This window comes from Prunus avium, chromosome 8 (assembly GCF_965620075.1).
Source record: "Prunus avium chromosome 8, drPruAviu1.hap1.1, whole genome shotgun sequence".
In the NCBI taxonomy this organism is placed as follows: Eukaryota; Viridiplantae; Streptophyta; class Magnoliopsida; order Rosales; family Rosaceae; genus Prunus; species Prunus avium.
The window spans coordinates 9,323,943-9,346,796 of record NC_142291.1 but is presented as its reverse complement, the minus strand read 5'-3'; the positions used below and the strand labels follow the sequence as shown (position 1 = coordinate 9,346,796).

General features: G+C 36.3%; 1 protein-coding gene and 1 long non-coding RNA gene across 2 annotated transcripts; one reads left to right on the top strand and one right to left on the bottom strand.

Moving 5' to 3' along the window:
* Window positions 1–4,304: 4,304 nt before the first annotated feature.
* Window positions 4,305–5,611, bottom strand: LOC110753081 (uncharacterized). The gene is made up of 3 exons (XR_002526106.2): window positions 5,456–5,611; window positions 5,297–5,385; window positions 4,305–4,543 (listed from the first exon to the last, which is right to left on the bottom strand). It is a non-coding gene; the product is annotated as an uncharacterized LOC110753081 (long non-coding RNA).
* A 570-nt stretch (window positions 5,612–6,181) lies between these two features.
* LOC110753080 (exocyst complex component SEC5A-like) lies at window positions 6,182–22,430 on the top strand. Its single transcript, XM_021953888.2, has 21 exons — window positions 6,182–6,869; window positions 6,953–7,110; window positions 7,214–7,302; window positions 7,608–7,802; window positions 8,699–8,826; window positions 8,923–9,081; window positions 9,394–9,498; window positions 10,352–10,426; window positions 11,854–11,991; window positions 12,084–12,275; window positions 13,500–13,643; window positions 16,565–16,691; window positions 16,769–16,979; window positions 18,073–18,188; window positions 18,282–18,513; window positions 19,160–19,253; window positions 20,349–20,426; window positions 20,548–20,604; window positions 20,873–21,022; window positions 21,441–21,656; window positions 21,985–22,430. Exons 1-21 carry the CDS (start codon window positions 6,423–6,425, stop codon window positions 22,198–22,200), a joined length of 3,327 nt encoding a protein of 1,108 aa, XP_021809580.1. The 5' UTR covers window positions 6,182–6,422; the 3' UTR covers window positions 22,201–22,430.
* The last annotated feature ends 424 nt before the right edge of the window (window positions 22,431–22,854 follow it).

Genomic DNA, 22,854 nt, shown 5'->3' with positions numbered 1-22,854 from the left:
AGAATAGAGTGAGTGAGACTTACGATTAATTTTGCCTTCTTTGCAACCTTTGGATCAGGGATGTTTCCCTGTTTATCTTCTCTTGCTTTCTTCAATAATAGAGAACGATCAATTTCTTTACCGGGCATGGTTTCTTCTAATTCATCCTCGAAACCAACATACCCTTTTCGAGACAACCTATGGTTGTACTCCCATTTATCCCTTCTCTGTGCCTGCTCAGAATGCATAGCCTCAATTTATGGGGATAACCTTGAAGCTACAAAGGCATCCCATTGCAATTTCTCTATGAATTTATATAGCTGAAGGGGGTTCTTTTAACTTCTCCTTGTCATTTGTGAATGGAAGGATAAACTGCCTCGTTAAGGTAGACTTGAAATCCTTCCATTTTTTGGCTGCAGACGATAACACCATCTTCTTACCCCCTTGCCCAACAACATAAGCCATTTCAACTGCTTCCCAAATCTGCTCCTTCAGGTCCTTGGGCAATTGAGTCCATTTCTTGTCTACAAGAGGGACTCTGGTGCGTGCCAAAACACCAATGTAAGATTGCATCTCTACAGCAGCCTTGCCATGTGGTCTGCCCTTTTTATTGTACTCAACTACGGGTTTAATCTTTTGGATTTTCCTCTTCACAACACGACTCATTGTGTTGATACCGCAACTCAATTTTGGCTTCACATCAAATGTCGCAGAGCTAGGGTCTTTCTCGGAGTTTCAAGTAAATCTCATCTTCTTCTCGGGATTGCTTTAAACTGATTTGGCTTCATTCATTTGAGCCTTTGAAACTGAAACGTTCTTGCTTTGACCTTTTGATCCTTGAGCCTCCTTACTTTGAGATTTTGAAACCATGTTTAGAGAGAAATAAAACCTGCAAGTGAAAAATGACGGTTAATTAAAAAGAACGACGTAATATTCAACATAAGACATCGGTAGAAAAACACAACCGTCGTTCTATTTCTTTTAGAACGATGATTGTAAACCACCGACGTGGTACGAATAATAAAACGAACTCAACAGGAAAAAAACCATAGTCTTATTAAGAGGGGATACAGATAAAAACCGCTCAGATTTCTCTCTCCCACGATCGTTTTGTATTACAATAAGACAACTGTTTTATCTTCTTTACATCGTATTAAATTTCACACCACGACAGTGATTAACTACCGTTGTTCTATTTGCAAGAGCACAAATTTAATTACTGTCGTGGTGTGTTAATTAAAACGTTGTAAAAAAGACAAAATCGTCGTCTTATTAAGAGGGGATACAGAAAAAACCCGCTCAAATCTCTCTCTCCCACGAACGTTTTATATTAAAATAAGACGACGGTTTTATCTTCTTTACGTCGTATTAAATGTTACACCACGATGGTTATTAACTATCGTTGTTCTATTTGCAATTGCACGGATTTAATTACCGTCGTGGTGTGTTAATTAAAATAGCGTAAACAAGACAAAACCGTCGTCTTCACACTACGTGAGAGTGAGGGACTAGTGAATTTATTCAAACCATTGAAGGATTTCGTCATTTTGAAAATGGAGTGAGAAAAAAAAAAACCATTGAAGGATTTCGTCTTTCTTTATAAAAAAAAACTTCAAATGATTTTGAAAAAAAAAAAAAGAGTGAGAAAAAACATTTGGCATGCAAAGAAAGTTTTCTTCTGACGTCAACTTTGGAGATTTGGAGACTAAGACGATGAAGATGACAAGATTCAGACATGCTACTTTTGGGAACTAAGAGGAAAACTGAGAGGAAACTGAAATATTTTATTGGAGAGTGAACGTAAAACTTTATATCAGGTGACGAAAAAGTTTATATCTTATCCCAATGTTCAATAACATGACAGTTTTGTTAAAAACCGCCCTAGTATGTGGTTAAAACGACGAAAACAAAGTAGAAACCGATGTGGTTAATAATAAAGCCAAATGACTTTTGAAATTCTGAAACCGACATGGTTATGTACAGTTTTACACGACAAAAGTTTACTTTTGATGACGTGATATTATAAGTTAATACGTTGCTTGTTTATAGAGAACCGACATGGTTGGTACAAAGTCAACGACTTTTAGTTTTACGGGACCGACGTGGTTATTTTATTTACACGACAAGACTTTACTTGTATTGACGTGGTATATAATTTAATACGGTGCTATTTACGATAAAACCGATGTGGTTATTCTGAATAACCTCGCGCTCTTTATGAATAAACCCCTTAATGTAAAAAAATAGACGGCGGTATATTTTAATTAACAACACTATAACTAAAGAAATCGACGTGGTTAGTAGAAACACCATATTCTAAAACGACGGTAGGATATTAGTAACCGTCGTGGATTTTTGATATTAGATGCCGCAAATTATAAAAGGACCGCCGTGGTTAGTAAAGATTATTTGTATAAATTGGGTCTTTTCACGCGTTCTTTAGCTTTCAGTTTTCACTTAGGGTTCCAACTTGAAATAAAGTCGCATTCTTCTGGAGCTTGGTGGCCAAATTTTCAGTTCAGACCTTGGCTCTCTCTCACCTCTCTGGAGGCAATAATTTGGATGTTAACGATGTATGTGTTTTGGTGTATCTCGAAGACACCAAAACACACACATCGTTAACTTTCAAAAAATTGTCTTTCTCAAATTTTCTTTCTCAAAAAATTGTCTTTCTCAAAGCTTGTCGTAGTTAGTTCAATTTGGGTTTGGTTCAGAGGCAAATTTTTTGGATTTTGATGCACATGTGCCTTTGTGTATCTCAAAGACACAAAGACACATACGTCATCAATGTCTAAAATATTGTATTTCTCACATTGGTGGTTCGATTATGATGAGGAACATAGCTCACACTGGTACGATTTCATATCTCTTGGGATCTCATTTTAATTTATCTGGGACGACGGTTTTCTATATAAACCGTCGTGGTTTTTCACAATTCTTGTCATTTTGTTGATCTACTGTCGTAGGCTACCAAAATCGAAGAAATAAATCTTAAAAGAAATAAAAATTAACACGACGGTTTACAGATAAGGGCAGTTGTATAAAATGAATTAATACGACTCTACTTTTCACTTAACGACGTTGTAAATTGTATTATACGACGCTCATTGAAGAAAACCGACGTGGTTCTTATTAACTTATATGAACCATCATCGTGTACTAACTTCATACGTCTTGATGTAGTGAAAATACAACGTGGATATTATTGAATTTAGACGTCGTTATCTACTCTTCTGGTGTCGTGGTTCTCTACTACTTTATTCGACAGTAGTGTTATAGATACCGTCGTAGTACCTTCTCAAATAATACATCGATAAGTTTATCTTTATCGTCATGGTACATGGCTTTAATACGTCGCTGTTTTGTAATATCGATGTGGATTCCATTAAAATTATACGATGTTGATTGAGAATAGTTGATCGTGTTTATATAGGAATTAACACAACAGCTGTTTTGTTAAATCGTCGTCTTTAATTTCTATGTCGGTGGCTTCGTACCTGCTATCGTTGTTTTTGGGGTCAGAGTTTAAGTCTGAAGAAAACCTATTTAATAAGACGACACTTTTTAATTTGGGTGCATCATGTTTTAAAAATACTCAAGCGAATCTCGATTTTATCGTAAATACAGAGGTGCAATAATAGTTGAGCAACAATTGTTCAATGATGATCGTCTGAACCTCCTTTACCAATCCAACTTTATCAAGATTTATTCAGAAACTACATCCAAGAGACCAGATGACACATGAATTCAGGAAAAGCACAACAGGTGCAAAAGTTTTTGATGAAATCTATAACCAGATAGCAGAACTAATTGAAGCAGAAGACAACGACAACGCATACTGGAATAGCTTAGGAGAAGAAGAGCTACACAATATTGATAACATGTTGGAAGCATAAACTCCATGTGAAGCCCTTATGAAAGAAGAAACATCATCTTCATCTCTCGTGAAGAGATCATCTCAAGCAAAAGATGCAGCATCAATCCAAAGTATGAGAATCCGAACTCTTTGGCTCCATACGGCATAATAAGAAAAGAAGAAATAGAAAGACTCCTTAGGCAATAGGGGTGGGTACGATCCGGTTTGGACCGATTTTCATAAAAAAAAATGGAACCTGAACTGAAAATGTAGATCGGTTCAATTTGGACCGATTTTGCTTGAAATCCACATAGAAATCCAAACCAACCCGAACCTGTCCTATTTCGATTCGGTTCCTGAGGTTCCAATTTGGGATTTTTTTTGATTTTTTTACAGACCTGCCAAAAATGTATTTATATACTAACATACCCCAAATTTGAGGTTCCATCAAGTTTTCAACACATCAAAATGAATCCAACTTCAACAAAAATACAATTCAAATTCAATCCAACTTCAACATATAAATTACAACCCAAATTCAATTAAACTTCAACAAAATAAGTTCCAAAATAAATCACAAGCCAAATACAACCCAAATTCAATCCAAATATATATTACAACCCAAATTCAATCCAACTTCATTAAATTCCTCCTAACATTGAAGAGTAGCTGGAGCTGTGGTGCTAGGTGTAGATGAACTCATAATATCTACATAAAAAAACATAAACTCATTAAAACATTAGTCAAACATACATATTATATTAAAAAAACAGAAACTTAAATATTATACAATCGAACTAAACAAAACAAAACACTTATTTTTTAAAAATTAATCATATTTCCCAATTAAACATCATGCATTAATCAATTGTATTAATCATATTTCCCAATTAAAAAAATAACTACGTACATCATATCATATATTTAATTTCATTTCCCAAAACTTGTCAAATAAACTATGCGCATCAGTCATCAGAAAGACCAAAAAAATAAGAAAACAAATGTAAATTCCCTTCTCTCCAAAACCTATTTCCTATATACTTAGCTTTCTTGCTCTAACAATTTCTCGAAGTCTCCAGCTTCTAACAGATCCCCAAAAACAATAGAAGTTGGTCACCCAATAACCAGTATGTCAATTGCTAAAGCAAGTTGTGTCACAATTTTTTTGATAAGCTGCCACTACAGCAAGCAAGTGGTGGCAATCAAGCATGATATTTCAAACCCAAGAACAACGAAAATGTATCTATCCCAACGAATTTGCAGAGAGGAGGGGAAAATAAAATTAAAGAAAACCCAAGAACACAATCGCTATGATCTCAACTCTCACACTGTTTTTTTTTTCTGTGAATATAGCCAAATAGATGCACACACAATCAAAACTTAAATACCTAAACAGATGCAAAACCACATAATCAAATAGGAGTTGTGAGAGAGAGACAGAGAGACAGAGAGGAACAGTACCTGAGAGAGAGACAGAGAGAGCTATATCAGATGAATAGGTGGAAGCTGCGATTGTTGGAAGCTGGGAGCGAATGGGATCTCTGATTTTGCTGGAGGACAGAGAGGGTAGTTAGAAAATCGATTTGGGAGAAAAAAAAAAAGAGATACAGAGAATCAAACCTGCGTGACGGCGGCGATTGAAGAGAGGCTGAGAGAAGAGCTGCAGAGAGGGAGACTGAGAGAGAGGTTTTGGCAGAGGGCAGCTGTGTATGAAGGAACGAAGAAGAAACTAAATGGAAAAGAGGAAAACGAACGAAGACAAAAATACCTAGGTCATTCAGTGTCTTTTTTTTTTTTTTTTTTTTTTTTTCCGTGTGATCCTCTATGTGTGTGCCCATTGTAACAGCGTACACACCCAAGAAAATATTTATATAATTTCTAATATATATATATATATATATATAATATAAAAAATATATAGAAATTAATTTTTTGGACCAGTTCGGATTGGACCGGTTCCTAATGGTGAAAAACCGAAATCAAAACTGATTTAAACCGGTCTGGTTTGGATTGGACTCGGTTTTTGACTTTTACGATCAACATGGTTTTTTACGGTTTTTTTTGAATTGGTTTGGTTTGGTTTTGCGGTTCTAATGTCCACCCCTATTAAGCAATATAAAAATGAGTAGGGGCATTATTGTCCAAACACTTTAATTTTGTCATTCTTTATAAATACTTCACCCATTTTGGGTTTATTTATAAGTTCCCCTTATGTTTTGCCTTGGATGGTATTTAGTGGTATTTTCCAATTTTTTTTTCCAAGTAATTAAACTTATCTTTACAAAAAAACAATGACAGGGATCAAAGTGAAAAATAAGTCAAAACTATAATATGAAAAATAAAATTCAAGCGTTGTGTTTTCTTTTTTCCTGCTTCCACGATTTGCAGAACTCCGACTTTTCTTTGTATAAAAGATCAAATTCATTCTCATTACTAGCTAGCTTGAAAGGGTTCCAGTCTCAGAATTGAGATCTAAAAGCTGTGTTGAAACTTGAAACTTGTAATGAAGGAAATCACATTGAAATCAAACTCGAAATTGAAAAATTGAGAGAGAGAGCAGAAGAATCAGACTCGGAAGAATCAGAAAATGGCAAGCGACAGCGACCTAGACGAGGACGAGCTCCTCCAGATGGCTCTAAAGGAGCAAGCCCAGCGCGATGTGAATTACAAAAAGCCACCCTCCAGCAACTCCCGCACTGCCCCCGTCGCCAATTACGTTCAGCAGCCGCAGCCTCCTCCGCCCCAGCAGCCACGAAAACCCGCGGCTTCTCCGAGTCCCAAAAACAACACCACTACCAGAAGCAACGCCAACAACCCGAAGCGACGGGTGGTGGACGACGACGAGGAGTCCGATGTGGACATGCTCAGCATCTCCAGCGGCGATGAAGACTCCACCGCCAGGGATCAGCAGCGTGTCCGCTTCCGAGGCGGCGGTGCTGCTTCTGCGGCTACCGCCAGAGCTGGAGCCCTGGACGACGATGCCCCTTGGGACGGCGGTGAGCCTGGCTGCTGGAAGCACGTCAACGAGGCTGAGGTAAATATATACATATATGTCCACATTTTGAAGAATTGAATGCTTGATTTTTCAATATTTGGGTTTGTGTGGCGGTATGGCAGCTTGCTCGTAGGGTTCGTGAAATGCGAGAGACGAGAACAGCACCGGTGGCCCAAAAGGTTGAGCGCAAAGTGTCGTCGGCAGGCTTGGCTCTAAAGGGGCTTAACAATTTACAGTCCTTCCCTCGGGGCATGGAATGTATTGATCCCCTAGGCTTGGGGTTAGCATCTGCTTCTTTCTTCAAATAGTCTATTTTCTTTTCCAAATTTATTTGGGACTTGAGCCTCACTCTTAGTTTCATTTGCATTTGTGTTTTCTGGCAGGATCATAGACAACAAAACCTTAAGATTGATAACTGAATCCTCAGACTATTCGCCAACCAAGGACGACAAATTGGATAATAACCTTCGGGGTAATGTGGCATTTTCTCTTCTGCTTTGCCCCATTATGTTCGTTTTAGTTCTCCTTAAGTGACTTTCTAGTACCACCTTGCACTTTTGCATAACAAGGGCTAATCCTTGACTTGGATAATCTGTAATTTCATCACCACCTAGCAGTTATTAGGGTTTAGGGACATCAGAAAATCTTTCTAGTTTCAGAAGTTTCAAAAGTTTTTGAATGTTATACTTTATCCACCTTGATCTCATAACCTGAATTTGTTTTTTTTTCCTTCATTCACGGTTGTCGCTCATATCTTTTTTATGTTAATATTTGCAGAGAAGTTGTTATATTTCTCTGAGAAATTTGATGCCAAGCTCTTTATATCACGGATTCACCAAGACACTGCTACAGCAGATTTGGAGGCTGGTGCTTTGGCTCTAAAAAGTGATCTTAAAGGACGAACTCTGCAGAGAAAACAATTGGTCAAAGACAATTTTGACTGCTTTGTCTCTTGCAAAACAACAATTGATGGTATACAATCGTCATTACATTGGGCTCTGGGTTTTTTTAGAGCTGCTTCATTTTAGATATGTTTTACATTTCAAAAGTTGGAAATTACAAGAAGCTGTGCCATGTGTGACAACTAGACATAAGCCCTTGTCCGTCACCATCGTGTGCATCTCTTAGCTACATCATGGTCTTGGGAAAACTATCCAGTAGCATCTAGCTGAAAATTATTAGTGCCTGTCATGCACTTCTGGTTGGTTAACCAGTGACGGCATCATAATCCTCATCTATCAAACTAACTATCAATTACCTCCATAACCCCATATTGGATGCTCATACATGCTCGTGCTATTTCTGTCACACCCAGAAATGTTGCATCTTTACAGCTATTTTGTCCATTAACCAACAAGAAATTGATCCCGACCTGCAATCCTCTTAGTCTTATTCTATTGCCTTCTTGAGGAATCTCTCACCACTAGTAGCCCTAGCCATAAACGACTAAACTTGTTCTCGTTCTTTTGCTCCCGTTTAAAGTTCATCTTGTTCATCGGATTGCTTTTCTCCCCTTTTAAGTTCTCCATCTTGTTTAACATGAAAATATTAGACTTTCAGCAAGCATATCTGCAGTCCTCTTTATTTGAGGGATGTAATAGCTTCGGTGATCAAAATACTTATTTGCTCACATACTATGAATTTGTTATCTGGAGCACCCTTGTGGAAAGCACATCAATAAAAGGCAGTTGGTTTACTTTTCTGTTTAATATTCGCTTGTGAGATGTGTTCTGTTAGATGAATAGTCAACTTCTCAATGCCTTTCTTTACTTCTTCCTGTTGTATAAAATTTTAAAAGTTCATTGCAATCATAGCTACTTGTTGGGTGCTTCTTGATTTTGATTCGGAAGATATTGATTCTTGCACAGATATTGAGTCCAAGTTGAAACGGATTGAAGAAGACCCTGAAGGTTCAGGCACTTCTCATTTGTTTAATTGTATGCAAGGAGTGAGTTCGTTGGCTAATCGCGCATTCCAGCCTCTATTTGAGAGACAGGTTGGTCAGGCTTAAATTTTCGATGTGGTTCGAGGTTTATGTCTGTTTATGCAACTGGGATGATATAAGTTTCATCTAGTTTCTGACTGATTGTAGGCTCAAGCTGAGAAGATCAGGTCCGTCCAAGGAATGCTACAGAGGTTCCGGACATTGTTCAACTTGCCCAGTACAATTCGTGGTAGCATAAGCAAGGGAGAATATGACTTGGCAGTTAGGGAGTACAAGAAGGCCAAGTCTATTGCTCTGCCCTCTCATGTATAAAACAATCTGTATTAGTTTTAACTTTCTTTTGCGGTAAAATTGGATAATTTCAAATCACATGAGCTGTATCTACGCATCAACTAATTTGATTCCTTCTAATTGGTTATCATGATTCATTTTAGCTATTTTATGCTTTAATTATGAAATGTATCGCATTTATGTTGTAGTTTTATTGCGTGGATGGTTTAATTGTTGACATCAATTTCAAAGGCAAAGAATTTTGATCCTCGTTCCATTGTCCAGTATATTATGTCTGTATAGAAGGCTGCTAATCTTCTATTTTCTTTTTCTATTATTCAATTGCAGGTGGGGATACTGAAACGTGTTCTCGAAGAGGTTGAGAAAGTGATGCATGAGTTTAAAGGCATGCTTTACAAGTCTATGGAAGATCCACAAATAGATTTAACAAATGTAAGCTCATTATTTAGGTATCGGTAATGTTTTAATCTTTAAAAGGTTCTCACCCTGCCCCCGACATTGTTCCCCGATGATGCCCCTTGGGCAAAAGGGGCCACCATTCTCATTCTTTCTTCAATAATCTTAATAATAATGAAAGTAGCATGCAGTGTTCTGCCGTCAGTTTCTTATTTTGCAGTGGTTAATTCCAAAATACAGGTTCTGACCATATTACCATTTCTCAGGGGTTTATTTCTTTTCTTTTTCTTTCCATGGTCCACTTCAATTAGATAAAAGTAATAAATTTATTGCAAATAAAAAAGTCATTGCCAAATAAAGCACACGTGATGGTTGGGTTAAGGAAGCGGTGATTGAATAAAAATCGCTGTAGGGTTGCTAAGTTGGTTCTTTCTTTTATTTATAGCTGAACATTTTAAGATCTTCTGAATGATGGTGGTTTTTTTTTTTTTGGGTAACCATATTAGTTATAGATCTGGAGTGGAGTCTTTAAGGGTATCCAAGTTCAGAGGGTATCCAAGTTCAGGGTAAAGGATCTCAGTTATGTTTGAGCAATCCTGTTCTTGAGGGCATTAGTAAAACTTAATAGGAGATGCTTTTATGAGTAGTAGTGAGGAAGATTTCATTACATGGTGGGAATAAACCTCATCTCCACCTATGACTTAGTCGAGAGGTTATAGTGTGATTTTGCTAAACAAGATGATGCACTTGCATTAATGTGAGTTCTGGCTTGAGACCGATCATGTCTTGTATTACCAATATATTGATTTCATGTTTGTAGGAAATGGCAATTATTATTGTTTTTTGGTTTAATAGTTTTCTACATTTAATGATTTTATGCTTAATGTAGGTTGAAAACACAGTGAGGCTGTTATTGGAGCTGGAGCCTGAGTCAGATCCGGTTTGGCACTATTTAAATATACAGGTTTGTAAATTCAGAACTCTCCTTGGGATTTACTTATTTTCCTCCTTTTAAATTCCTTGGTATAGTTTAATATACAATTTACTATTTACACATACTCATTATGTTTATTAGGATGTGAAAATGCAGTTGGTTTGGTCGGTGAAGCCAATATCTTAGAGAAATAATTGTTGTGCAACATCCGAATAGCTTAAGCTTTTGGAAATAATTATAAAACTAGTTAAATTTATCATGGTATCCAAGTACGATGTCTTGAATTTGATCCAAACTGAATCCGATATCATTTGACCACTCAATTGAATTATTGAAATTTTAGTTCTTTCTTGAAGCACTGTGATCATTGATTTTGTAGGACAATTGGATGTCGAACGATTTCCGATTTGTCAATTTTTTTGCAATATGAATGTAGACTTGAACAATAGATGGTTTGGATCGTTGAAAAAAAATCGTAGGAGATCCTAAATGGTGTCCCTCAAATAATTTATTTGATGGGGATCCCTCAATAGAAGGGGACTCTATAATCCAACGGTTAATAGAGTTCCCTTCTATTGAGGGATCCCACTTAATCCAACGGTTCAATTTTTTCCGATTTGGGTGATTCTTTGCAGAGATGTTCTTTTAGGGAAGACCTAGATAATTGACATTTTAGATCATAAAAGTACAATACATAGTGGGCCGTACAAAGGTGTTCCTCAAATAAATTTGAGGGATCCAAGAATTGAAGCTCCTATAAGGGTAATGTTCACCCGAAAAAGCAAATGCTTTTGTTGCCAGACTGAATTCTGACCACACATTCTGGCAAACAATCAACCTGATTTGGGTACAGATCCAAAGTCTGGAAAGAGAAGCGATCATCAACAAATATATATATATATATTTTTATACAAACATCAACAAATGAAAGGAGGGGCCACAGTTTGTCTGAAGTTACTTTTTGTTGAAGTTTTGGATCTGCCCGTTGGGTCCCACTCTAACAACACCGATACTGTCCCCACTTTACCACCTACCCAATCCGTCAGGTGTGGGGTTTTACCACAAAAGGCCTCGGTATTAGTTAGAGTGTGGTAATTCTATTTAAACCCATTTGTTTTCTTTCACCCCACCGATGTGGGATTCCAACACTCCCCCTCACGTGTAATCCCTTTTAGTGGTTCACATGTGAAGATCCACACATCGGCAATTGAAACTCAGAGGTCGGCTTTCGTTGGGCCCACTTGTTTTCAATGGAACTCAAAGGTCGGCTCTTTTCAAGCTTCGTTGCCCTTTTTTTTTTTTTTTTTTTAATTTTTAAGAGTCCGACTTGTTTCTCCTTCTTGGTGACAAGCTTCGTTAGCTTGTACGGGCCTTGGCTCTGAATGTTACTGCACACAAACAAACTAGAGAGGGGTTGGGTGTCTACTTACCGACTTAAAAGTTTGTTTCTTTTCCAGAATAACAGAATTCGAGGTTTGCTTGAGAAATGCACATTAGATCATGAAACTAGGATGGAGACTTTACATAATGAGTTACGTGAAAGGGCAGTGTCTGATGCACGGTGGAGGCAGATTCAAGGAGATATAAATCAATCTGTAAGTGTGACACTGGAAGGATCATCTTACATGGAATGACAGTTAAACAATGGGTCATTGCTTAACAATTTGTTCCTTTTCACTACTGTCAGTCAGATGTGAACTATTCTCTTACTCTTGGGGACAACCACCTTCCAGTAGATTCTCTTCCAGTAGACTTGACAGGTGAAGAAGTTGATGCTCTTAGAGGGAGGTATATTCGCAGATTAACTGCTGTATTGATTTATCACATACCAGCTTTCTGGAAAGTAGCACTTTCTGTTTTCAGTGGGAAATTCGCAAAGGTATGGTGGACACTTAATTATAAGCTTTGGTGTAAATGTAAGATCTACCTATAATAATCTTTACGATCTGTCTTCTTATGATGCTCATGCATTTATCTTCTGTACTGTTAATATTTTTGTGGCGCAGTTTATTTACAGTTCCAGATATGCATGTATACATGTATAAATTTGGTGTGCCAATGCAGTAGATATGCTAAGACAGTTTCATTGAACTGAATACTGATACAATTTCGTTTGAAAAATAGATCTGTTATTATACTGCAGTTCATCACACATCCATACTACCATATGATGTGAACTGTAGATGTAGGCTGTTAGCTTTCACTAACATCATTTATTTTAAAAAGACCATCAATATGAATGACGACCTCGTTTATTTTACCAATAGGTAGCTAGTGTAATTTGGTAAAATTATAAGTACATAGGGTAATCTGGTAACTTACAAAGTTCTTCCACTACATGTTTATCTCCTACTCTTCCATGTTATCTATATTGCAAATCAATGTCGGTCACCTTAATTAAGTTCATTCTGTTGTGATATCGTTTAACAATAAGAAAAGCAGAGAAAGGAAACCCGAGTATATTACCAAGTATATTAAACCCCTCTTCAATTGGGAATAGGATTCTTATCCTCTAAGACTGTTAGTCCTAATATGCTTATGAAACTCATCATGGCTGGAAAACGCAACACATTGGTGAAGACGTAGTGAATGGGTTGGAGGTTTTGGAGCTATATGCTAACATATATCACTCAGAGTAAAAAAAAAATGAAAATGTCCAAAGTGCTTGAAGATGGATGCACTCTGGGTTACTGTTCTATTATTAAATCCCAAATGGAAAAATTGGGTTCCTTAGTTTCTACGTGGTTTTTCCTACTTTTGGTATCAACATTTCTAATGCTGGAGAGTTTAATATCTATAGCTCTTACAGTCATGTTTTCTCAACTATCAAAATATGAGTATCGGCGTATTTGAACTGATACATGTTTTTGTGAGCTGTTTTCATGTGTGAATATTTATGGAAAAAGTTAAGACTATTGCATGTTAAATACCGATCAATGCAGAGATATGCATATTCAGTGATGACAAACCTTTTATTGATTTTGAGTTACATTTATTTCTGTTTGTGTTGTTATACTTAAGGAATGATCTGATTTATCTACTCATTTATTGTTCTATGATAGACAATTTCACTTTCTTCTTATACTCAATCTTAATCTTTCAGTCGTCCCAAGTTTCTACTGAATCAAATGCTAGCACTCCAGGAAATAAAACAGATGAAAAAGTTGGAGATGGGAAGTACTCAACTCATTCTCTAGATGAAGTTGCTGGAATGATACAAAATACATTAACTGCGTATGCAGATAAGGTGAGTATACTGGCTGAACCAACTTATTACCATTACGTAGATGGAAGCCAGTTAATTAAACTAGAGTACATAATGGCCGCGGATAATGGTTTGCGCACAAATTTTACCAAATTAATTTATTTTCTTAAGTGAAAGTGCTTATTATCTGTTGTCTTTGTAGAATGCGAAGTTCTCTTTATCTACTGAGTTCTACATTCTTGGATGCTTTATTTTCTTTATTTTTTAGAAGACAAGTACATTTTATTGAAAATCAACAAAGAAGTACAACAGTGGTGAGAAGGAATCTGCTTCAATACAAGGAACAAAATCTTAGCCAATACAGAACAATACAAACCCAAACAGCCCCCAAAGAACCTAATAATAACATTTTAATTTTGTAGCCACCAAGCCCATAAAGAAGATCAAAATCTGACATTTTACAATAGCTTGTCCACCCCTTTACTAAAACAATGGCCAAGGAGACAAAAAACTCACATCTAATTTTCATTTATGTAGTCACTTTCTTTTCTTTTCTTCAAAAGGCACAAGCCACAAAATCTAAGCCAATACAGAACAAATCAACCCAAAACAGTCCCCACTAAACCTAATAATAACATTCTAATACGCTGCAGCTTTCCGATTTAAAGTAAAAGTAGAAAAGGGAAAACCTTGAATATTGTAGCCAGTAAAGCCCATTTTACAAAAGGTCGTCCACCCGTTTACGATAGCAGTGCACCACTACACAAATGCAGTCGGTTTCTTTTCCTTGGTCCTCTTTGTCTGTCTGTATGTGTGTTCAATTTTTGGAAAGAAAATCAGTTGTACACTCTTTGAATAAAGAGATGCTTGTGATAGTATTGAAAGGACGCCAAATGTTTTTATTTTTTTATTATTTTTCATGAAAATATTCATAAAAATAATCCACCAACAATTTGATAAATTGAAATTACACCTTTCACATCATTAAGTCAAAACTCTTAAAACTACCCTACAGCAGCCCAATGTTTGTTTATTTCCGGTTTGTGCATTTTGGGTAGAGAAGAGGCTGAGTATTGATCACCTATTTCTTCGGGGTCCTATAATTTTGAATTTTCGACATAAACTGTTTTTGGAAGCTAATTTTATTTTGGTGATTCCTATGTTACGCTTTTCTATGCTTGTTAAAGAAAAATTATGTGTTTAGGGGGGGCAATGCCTTTTGGAGGTCCTGTGTGCTGGCTATTTTATGTTTAGTAGTGTAGATGGAATGAACTAAGAGGATTTTTTAAGATTCTAGCGGGGAGGAAGTGGAGGCCAAAGTCTGTCATTAATTATCATTGTCATCTTCAATTTGTTCTGATTTTTAGCTTTGACTTCACTGTGGGACAGTAGGATAATTAAATTCCCTGCTCCTCTTTGGGCATCCTTGTCTAAGAATTTTAAGGATGTACCCTTTAGTTGGATCTAGTTGGATATGTTTGCTGTTATGGATTAAGCGTGGTTTGTTCAGGTTTTTGTATGGTTTAGTGTGTCTTTGTTAGTTGAAGTGTTCTTGATGAACTTCTTGTTCATGTTCTGTACTTCTCTTTTCTCTTGTTCATAAAATTTCTTGTTTCCTATAAAAAAAATAATAATAAAAAAAGAGGTGAAGGAAAAATATAGTTGTTGAAGACCCATAGATTATAGTCAACGACAAAAAGGGAGGGGGAGGGTGTGTTGACCTTGCCACATAACTGTGCTTACAGCCCTTGGTGTCATACTTATTTATTAACTTTTGGTGACAATACCCCTCGTTGTTGAAGAAAGGGTCAAATAGAATGGTATGTGTAAACTTTAATTATAATCTTAGAAATTAAAAAAGTTTTGGGGGATATAACGCCAGCTCTTTGAAAACATTAGATTTAGGACCTGATATAAGTGAGTTTTCTTGAAGAAAAGGGTGAAAATTATGGATGGTACTTTGTTGGAAATAATTTTGATAGTCATTTGTAATGCCTGTTATTAAGAATCAAAGGTATACAAGTGTCATCAAAAGGAAAAATAAAAAATTAAAGAAACCTTCACAAGGTTGGCCTAAGTTCTAACCGATGTTGTACGTATGCACATCTTTAGGGGGTTATGCCTGTATCCGATACAGATACGGATACGATAAGAGCTCGATACGGCTCAATACATATCAGATCCGGAAATTGGAGTATCCGTTGACTTTTTGACTTGTTCACACTCTGATACAGCTGGAATACGGCTGGGATACGTGACGGATATGGCCAATATGTACAGTTCTATAATGTTGTTGGCCTCCTTTTAGTGAAAGCTGGACAATCTTGAATTTGCTTTTGAGTTGCAGAGGTGGCAAAGAAGATGATGTTGCCCTAGCCCGTACTTAAAAAACGTAATATGTATAACTAATAAAACATTTTTGACCTTTTAACCATACCCTGCAAATGTAATATATTTGACTTAAAGAACTAATGTGTTAATTGAATAATAATTCGTATAAATAAATAAAATATATTATTTTAATTGCCGTATCTTTGCCGTAGTATCATAGTTTTTGGAGATTTTCCGTATCGCCGTATCGTATCCCCATGCCTATACCGGTATCTGTGCCGCACAGGTTCTAACCATAGTTAATGCATATGCAATTAGCCCAACATTCATTATCACTACTTGAGGCATTCACCATATTCAGAGATTAAGAGAGTTTAAAGAGAACTGCAGATTTTAGAGCTCTGAATTTAAGTTCATATGTTTCATCTTTATCGAATATAGGGAGCCATACAAATTATTGCTGGGATGTAAATATCGAATTATATTTTGTGGTTATCTGCTGTATTAATATGGTTCAAATTTAAATTTAGCATCAGCACAAGCCAAATTGTGTTAAATGGTCATCCTTGCATATCTTCAGTTCAGACCGCAGGTTCAGCAGGTGGTCATAAACTTTTTTACTCTTGATGCAGGTTCGAAATACATTTCATGATCTTGAGGAATCAAATATTCTGCAACCATATATGAGAGATGCCATAACGGAAATATCTAAAGCATGCGAAGCTTTTCAAGCGAAGGAATCAGCTCCTTCGATTGCTGGTATGTTAGCTGTCTCTTAACCTGCAATCTGCTGATTTCTCAAAATTTTCTAAAGGTCGGTCATATTTTTGCAACAGTAACTGCAATTCGAACACTTCAGTCAGAGATTACAAAGATTTACATCCTAAGGCTTTGCTCATGGATGCGGGCATCAACTGCTGAGATCTCAAAAGATGAGACATGGGTTCCAGTATCAGTTCTTGAAAGGAATAAATCTCCCTACACAATCTCTTTCTTGCCTTTAGCATTCCGCAATGTTATGACGTCAGCAATGGATCAGATCAAGTTGTAAGTCTCTTAAGGTTACTTACACTGTGTTTTCTGAATTCATTGCAAGTGATAGACAAGCTCAAGATTTGCTAGTCATTCATTACCTGTTTCTCTGCAGAAGTTCAGAACATTGTTAGTGTGTTATCATTTATCAGACTTCAAAAGACTTTTTTCATGCTTAAGAGGCCATATATAAGTTTTATTGAAAGGAGGGATAAATGTTGTAGAGCTTGATCATGAGAAATAAGGGATTCTAAACCAGGAATTTGTTGCTCAGCTTAACAAAATAATGTTACATAAGTAGACTTCGGTATAGATTTCTTCCAAAGTTGAGACCAAACTATCCTTGGCATATATTGTCTATTTTAGATAGTGATTGACAGGTTAACTGCTGTGCTAGAACTAAAAGCGTATTTTAAAATCATGGTTTTATTTTTAATTAGCTTTCTTTAGTATTTTGACGGACGTTATTTTTAAGAACAGTGTCAGTAAAGTTCAGATTTAAGGAGAGGAATCAATAGCTTTTGTAATAACTAATCTTATTCAAGTTATATCTATTTGATGCATATAATTTTATTTTTGTTGTATTTTTTCTTATTCCAAACGTTGTATATTCCCAGGAATGGAGCTATTTAACTTTTATCTAAAGGCAAACTAACTAGTATATGTAGGGAAGGATGAAGTTTAGGTTTGTGGGTCATAAATTGGTGTCCGCATGTAGGTACTTGGTTACAGGTATTTATCTGTTGTTTAATTCATGACAAAATTTCAAAAACAAGCTTGAACTGAATATTAAATCCTATGAATTTGATACATCAATAACCCAGAACAGCAATTTTTGTAACATGTGAGATATATAGTGTACTGTCTTTGGTATTTTGATTGAAACTTTGACAGTGGAAGCCTGCCCACTTTGTCATGTTAATTACACTTCACCTTTTAATTGCTCGTAGTTAAACTAGTTCCAACCTCAACAAAGACCTGCTAATTTTGTATTGGATTTGGTTTGAGTTGTTGTTGGTAGTTGTGTTAGAAATCATTGTGAGAACTTATTTTTTATAGTTGGCCTCATTGTTTATTTATAAATTAATATTGTTATATTTTTTTTTAGGATGATTCAGTCTTTAAGAAGTGAGGCAACGAGGTCAGAGGAAGTGTTTAAGCAACTCCAAGAAACTCAAGACTCTGTCAGACTTGCAGTTTTGAACTGTATTCTTGATTTTGCAGGTATGATGGATGAGTAGCTTACTAAATTTCATGTTGTTAAGTGTTCATTGTGTCCAGTTATAATGTTTACATTTATATATATATATTAATCAGGTCATCTAGAGCGTATTGGAAGTGAGCTTGCCCAAAACAAATCAATCAAAGGAAGTTCACTTGTACAAAATGGTTATTCTGCTAACCTAGAAGAAAAGCTAATGTCTGATCTCCCAGGAAGTGTTGGTCCGCATCAACAGTTGTTGATAGTGTTGAGTAATGTTGGCTATTGCAAAGAAGAACTTTCTTATGAGTTGTACAACAATTACAAACATATCTGGCTACAGTCTAGGTAAGTGGCCCACTATTTGTCCCTTCTATCACCTTGTTTCTTGCTCTCGTTAATAGGAGCAACTTGATAAGACCGGATATCTGATATTTGAAATGGTGTATGTAAGTCACTAAAGCAGAAATCGGAGAGAACCAGAAAGCCATGTTGGTTACTATCTTCCACTCTCAACTGGCCTAAGTCAATGTATTAGTTGTTTAGTTGGGTAAATACTCACTAGGATTTGTATATGAGTAATATTTGGCTGAATGACATTATTCTTTTGTTTAAAGAGTCATTTGTGCAGTTCTAGTTTGCCTGAAATCTAGCTCTATCTGGGATAAGAATAATGTAGGTGGTGTTGAATTTAGCATAAAGAAATGGACCAATGAGTTTTGTTCCAGCCATACGAATTGGAGGGTCTATATGTGTGTCCACGGGTATTAGTTGGGTCAAAGATCTGGATTCCCTAGGTTATCCGCAAACAAAAAAAAAAAAAAACAAAAAAAAAAAAAAACAAAAAACAAAAAACTAGCCAGTGGGTGATACTCCTGAGCCAACTGTTAGGTGGCCTCATGCTAAATTATCGATGGAACTTTTGTGCACTCCCATGATCCGTTTGCTGATGCCTAATTACCCACTGTCTTCTCTATCTATTCATTCTTTTCAGGGAAAGAGAGGAAGATGATAGTGATATACAAGACTTGGTGGTGTCTTTTTCTGGGCTTGAAGAGAAGGTCCTTGAGCAATATACTTTTGCTAAGGTATGGTTGAACACCCCAACACACACCCACACCTGCAGAAATTCATGGCTATCCTGTTATTTCTACTGTAATTATCTTCCTTTCTTTTTTGTCAGTGTTTATCCTTGTATTTTCGTGTTGGCATTATGCTACAGTTACTACCTTCTTTGCTCAGACAATATAGTTAGGCTATAGGTCCACTTTAGTTGATGTGTTCATATAAGGGCATTGGAAGGACCTTTCTGAAAGCAACTCTTTCTAGTTATTATTGACTAAGGCCAAGCAACTTTTGTGCCAAATGGTGTCTCCTCTCCCTATGATAATGGGATTAAGGGTGAGTTTGCAGGTTCAATACATGTTTGGTGTGTGAGTCAATTTGTCAACGGAAAATTATTAGGGTGAATTATTTGACATATATGCCCTGTGAAAAAATAATTAGGGGACTTATATGAACTAGGGTTTTTGTTGTGGTAGAGTTGAAATGGATCAATTGTTGAAGCTTCATAGCATCAATAGTGCACTCATATGAAGATCCTGATAGAGATTTAGTTTTTGCATTTCTTTAGTAGGCTTCTGTACTACCACAGTCTACTAACCCAGTAAGTGGTCAAACTAAATTTCCAATTAATGTAATGATTATTCTACAAATAAAACCAACATCAATATACTGATAGCAAAATAGAGATCGGTGTATCCCACGAAATATCCGTAAATTGAATAGCTGATACTATCTGCACAGCCAACATTTTCATCCTTGACCCAATGTAGTCTAGCAGCCTTCATAGAAATTTAGCATACCTTGGTTGCATATCTGCGGCAAGATGGCCTGCTAAGAAAAAGTCACCATAACACCAAAGGATCAGTTATTAGATTTTCTCCTTTTTCTTACCTATTAAAATAGATGGAGTTGGCAGGTCCCATTTTACGTGCATTAAGTATATCTTGATTCTGTTTACCAGGTGGCTCCAAATAAAAGATCACACAGCTGAGCTTTTTGTTGCTCCAATTATTTGTTCACAAAATTAAGCAGCCATTGATTGAAGTTGTGATGTACTTCTCTATGGTCCTTTGTGTGAAAGTTTGGCTATTACCTTAACAGATCTATTTTAATCTCAGGCAAATTTGATCAGAACTGCTGCCTTCAACTATTTGTTGGATTCTGGTGTACAATGGGGAGCAGCACCTGCCTTAAAAGTCAGACGCTAATGAATTTGGCATTTGTAGTTGTATTTTTATTTATTTATTTCAATTAAAAAATTAACTGGCAAGCATTCCTGTCCTCTATGGAGTCATATAATGCGACCTAGTCTTGCAGGGTGTGCGTGATGCTGCTGTGGAGTTACTGCACACTTTGGTAGCTGTGCATGCAGAGGTACTTAGTGGAAGCCTGGTGCTATTACAAAGATTATTATCTTTTAAAAGCATTTTAGTAGTTGCAGTTTTTAACTTCTGCTCTTTTGCTTAGATTTGATGTTGACATTATTCTTTAGGTTATAATGTCAGATGGTTCGTTGTCTGCTTCAATAAGCACGTAGCTAACTATTTTTATTTTTCAGTTAAATGGTTGTGCATTATCATCTGCCCATCTCTAGATTTTGGTTCATTTTCTCAATAAACTTAAAGCAATTTCCTCTTTCCAGGTATTTTCTGGTTCTAAGCCCCTGTTGGACAAGACACTTGGCATTCTTGTGGAAGGACTAATTGATACTTTTATCAGCTTGTTTCATGAAAATCAAGCGAAAGAGCTTAGATCACTTGATGCAAATGGTTTCTGTCAGCTAATGCTTGAGGTAAAAGATCTTTGAACTGGAAATCTTGTATCGAGTTGATGTTTTTGAATATGCATATTGCTGTGCTGGTAAATTGCAGTTGCTCCATATTCCTTTGTGTGTTGGATGAATCAAATTCTCTGAGATAGTAAATATTTGGTCAAAATGCACCTGATTTTGATTCTTGATTAGATCTTAATGCATCTGCTTTATGCATATAGGAAAGTTGTAAGCACCGCCTATCTCCCCCTCCCCTTAAAAAAATATAGATAAAAGATAAAGAAAAATTAGAAGGCTGACCAGAATTTAAAAATTAGAGAGTGAGCTTTCATTTGATTTCTCGTTCACAAAGTGAACAAGTCATTACCATCATTAATCATGTTATAAATATATTATATTGGGTTTCTTAGACATTTGCATTATGTGGTGTATAATGCAGCTTGAGTACTTCGAGACTATATTGAATCCATATTTTACATCGGCTGCAAGGGAGTCTCTGAAGTCGTTACAAGGGATACTTCTGGATAAAGCCACTGAGAGTGTGACAGAAAATGTGGAGAATCCAGGGCATAACCGACGAGCAACACGCGGAAGTGAAGATGCGGTTGCAGATGATAGACAGCAGGGGACGAGTGTTTCACCAGATGACCTGATTGTAAGAACCTTAGTTTCTCCAGTAATCCTTCTTGTATACTGTTTCAATTCCAATGAACCAGTTGACTAGTTGGTTATAGTATTGTGTGCATTTGCGTTTGGAAAATCACCCAAACTAGTGACATTGGATGGTATATAGAATGAAAAAAAATATAAATGTAAATCTTCTTATACCTCAGCAATTGTTTCTCATGTATTACCTTCATTAAAGTTGTATGCTTTTCTTATTTTTCTCATCTATTGGTTTTCATGTATGACCTTTGTTAAAGTTGTATGCTTGTAGGTTTTTTTCTTAGGTGTCAACTCAATTAGTTTGTTGAATGCTTCAGGCCCTTGCTCAGCAGTATAGCTCTGAGTTACTTCAAGCAGAGCTCGAGAGGACTCAAATCAACACAGCATGTTTTGTGGAGTCAATTCCATTAGACTCGGTACCTGAATCAGCTAAGCGAGCTTATGCTTCATTTAGGGGCTCACTAGATTCACCGAGCAGAAACTACAAAGGCAACACAGGATCCCCAAGCTACTCCCGGAATAGGCGTCGATGAATTTGCAAATTTCCAAAGGTTTTTGACTCTCTGAATGTCACTTTGTATGTGTTAGTGTTGTAATGTAGTTAATAGGCTGAGAACCATATTCTTTCCATTGTTTACGCCCTCTCTGAGCTTTTTATTTGTATTTTTTTGTCTTTCCTTTTCAATTTCTTGTTGTATTTGAACGTGGAGGACAACATTGTATATTTTTGCCATTGTGTTAAATGCCAGTGTACTTCTTTTTCTGTATTATTTGCAAATACATGCTCTCATTTTACTCGTTCATATTTGCAATGTATATTTGTGTGTTCGCGATTGAGTGTATTTGGGCCTTAGAGTTCCTTATGATTAAACACTACTTGTCTGCTCTTTGATTGCGTGGTTTTCAAATTAAACATAGAAATCAGAAAAATCTAGGTGTTTTTGTTGGTTGTTTGGTTTGCTCATTTATCTCCAGCTTCTCTTGGTTTGCACTTACGATACCAATGGTTACCAAAGTAAAATTGGATTTATATCACATGTAGGAATGGTAAAATTGAAATTGTGGATCACTTACCAAGTCGATGTAAAAAAATTAATAACTCCTGTGTTCAGAATTATCATCTAAAATTTTACAGAGTCAATCAAATTATTTGCTCATACTCGCCTTCAGAATTTTGATACGGTCAT

Coding starts and splice junctions, on each gene's coding strand:
- LOC110753080 (XM_021953888.2), top strand. CDS start 6,423: ATGGCAAGCGACAGCGACCTAGACGAGGACGAGCTCCTCCAGATGGCT. Junction 6,870..6,952: donor AGCACGTCAACGAGGCTGAG/GTAAATATATAC, acceptor GCGGTATGGCAG/CTTGCTCGTAGGGTTCGTGA. Junction 13,644..16,564: donor TAACTGCGTATGCAGATAAG/GTGAGTATACTG, acceptor CTCTTGATGCAG/GTTCGAAATACATTTCATGA.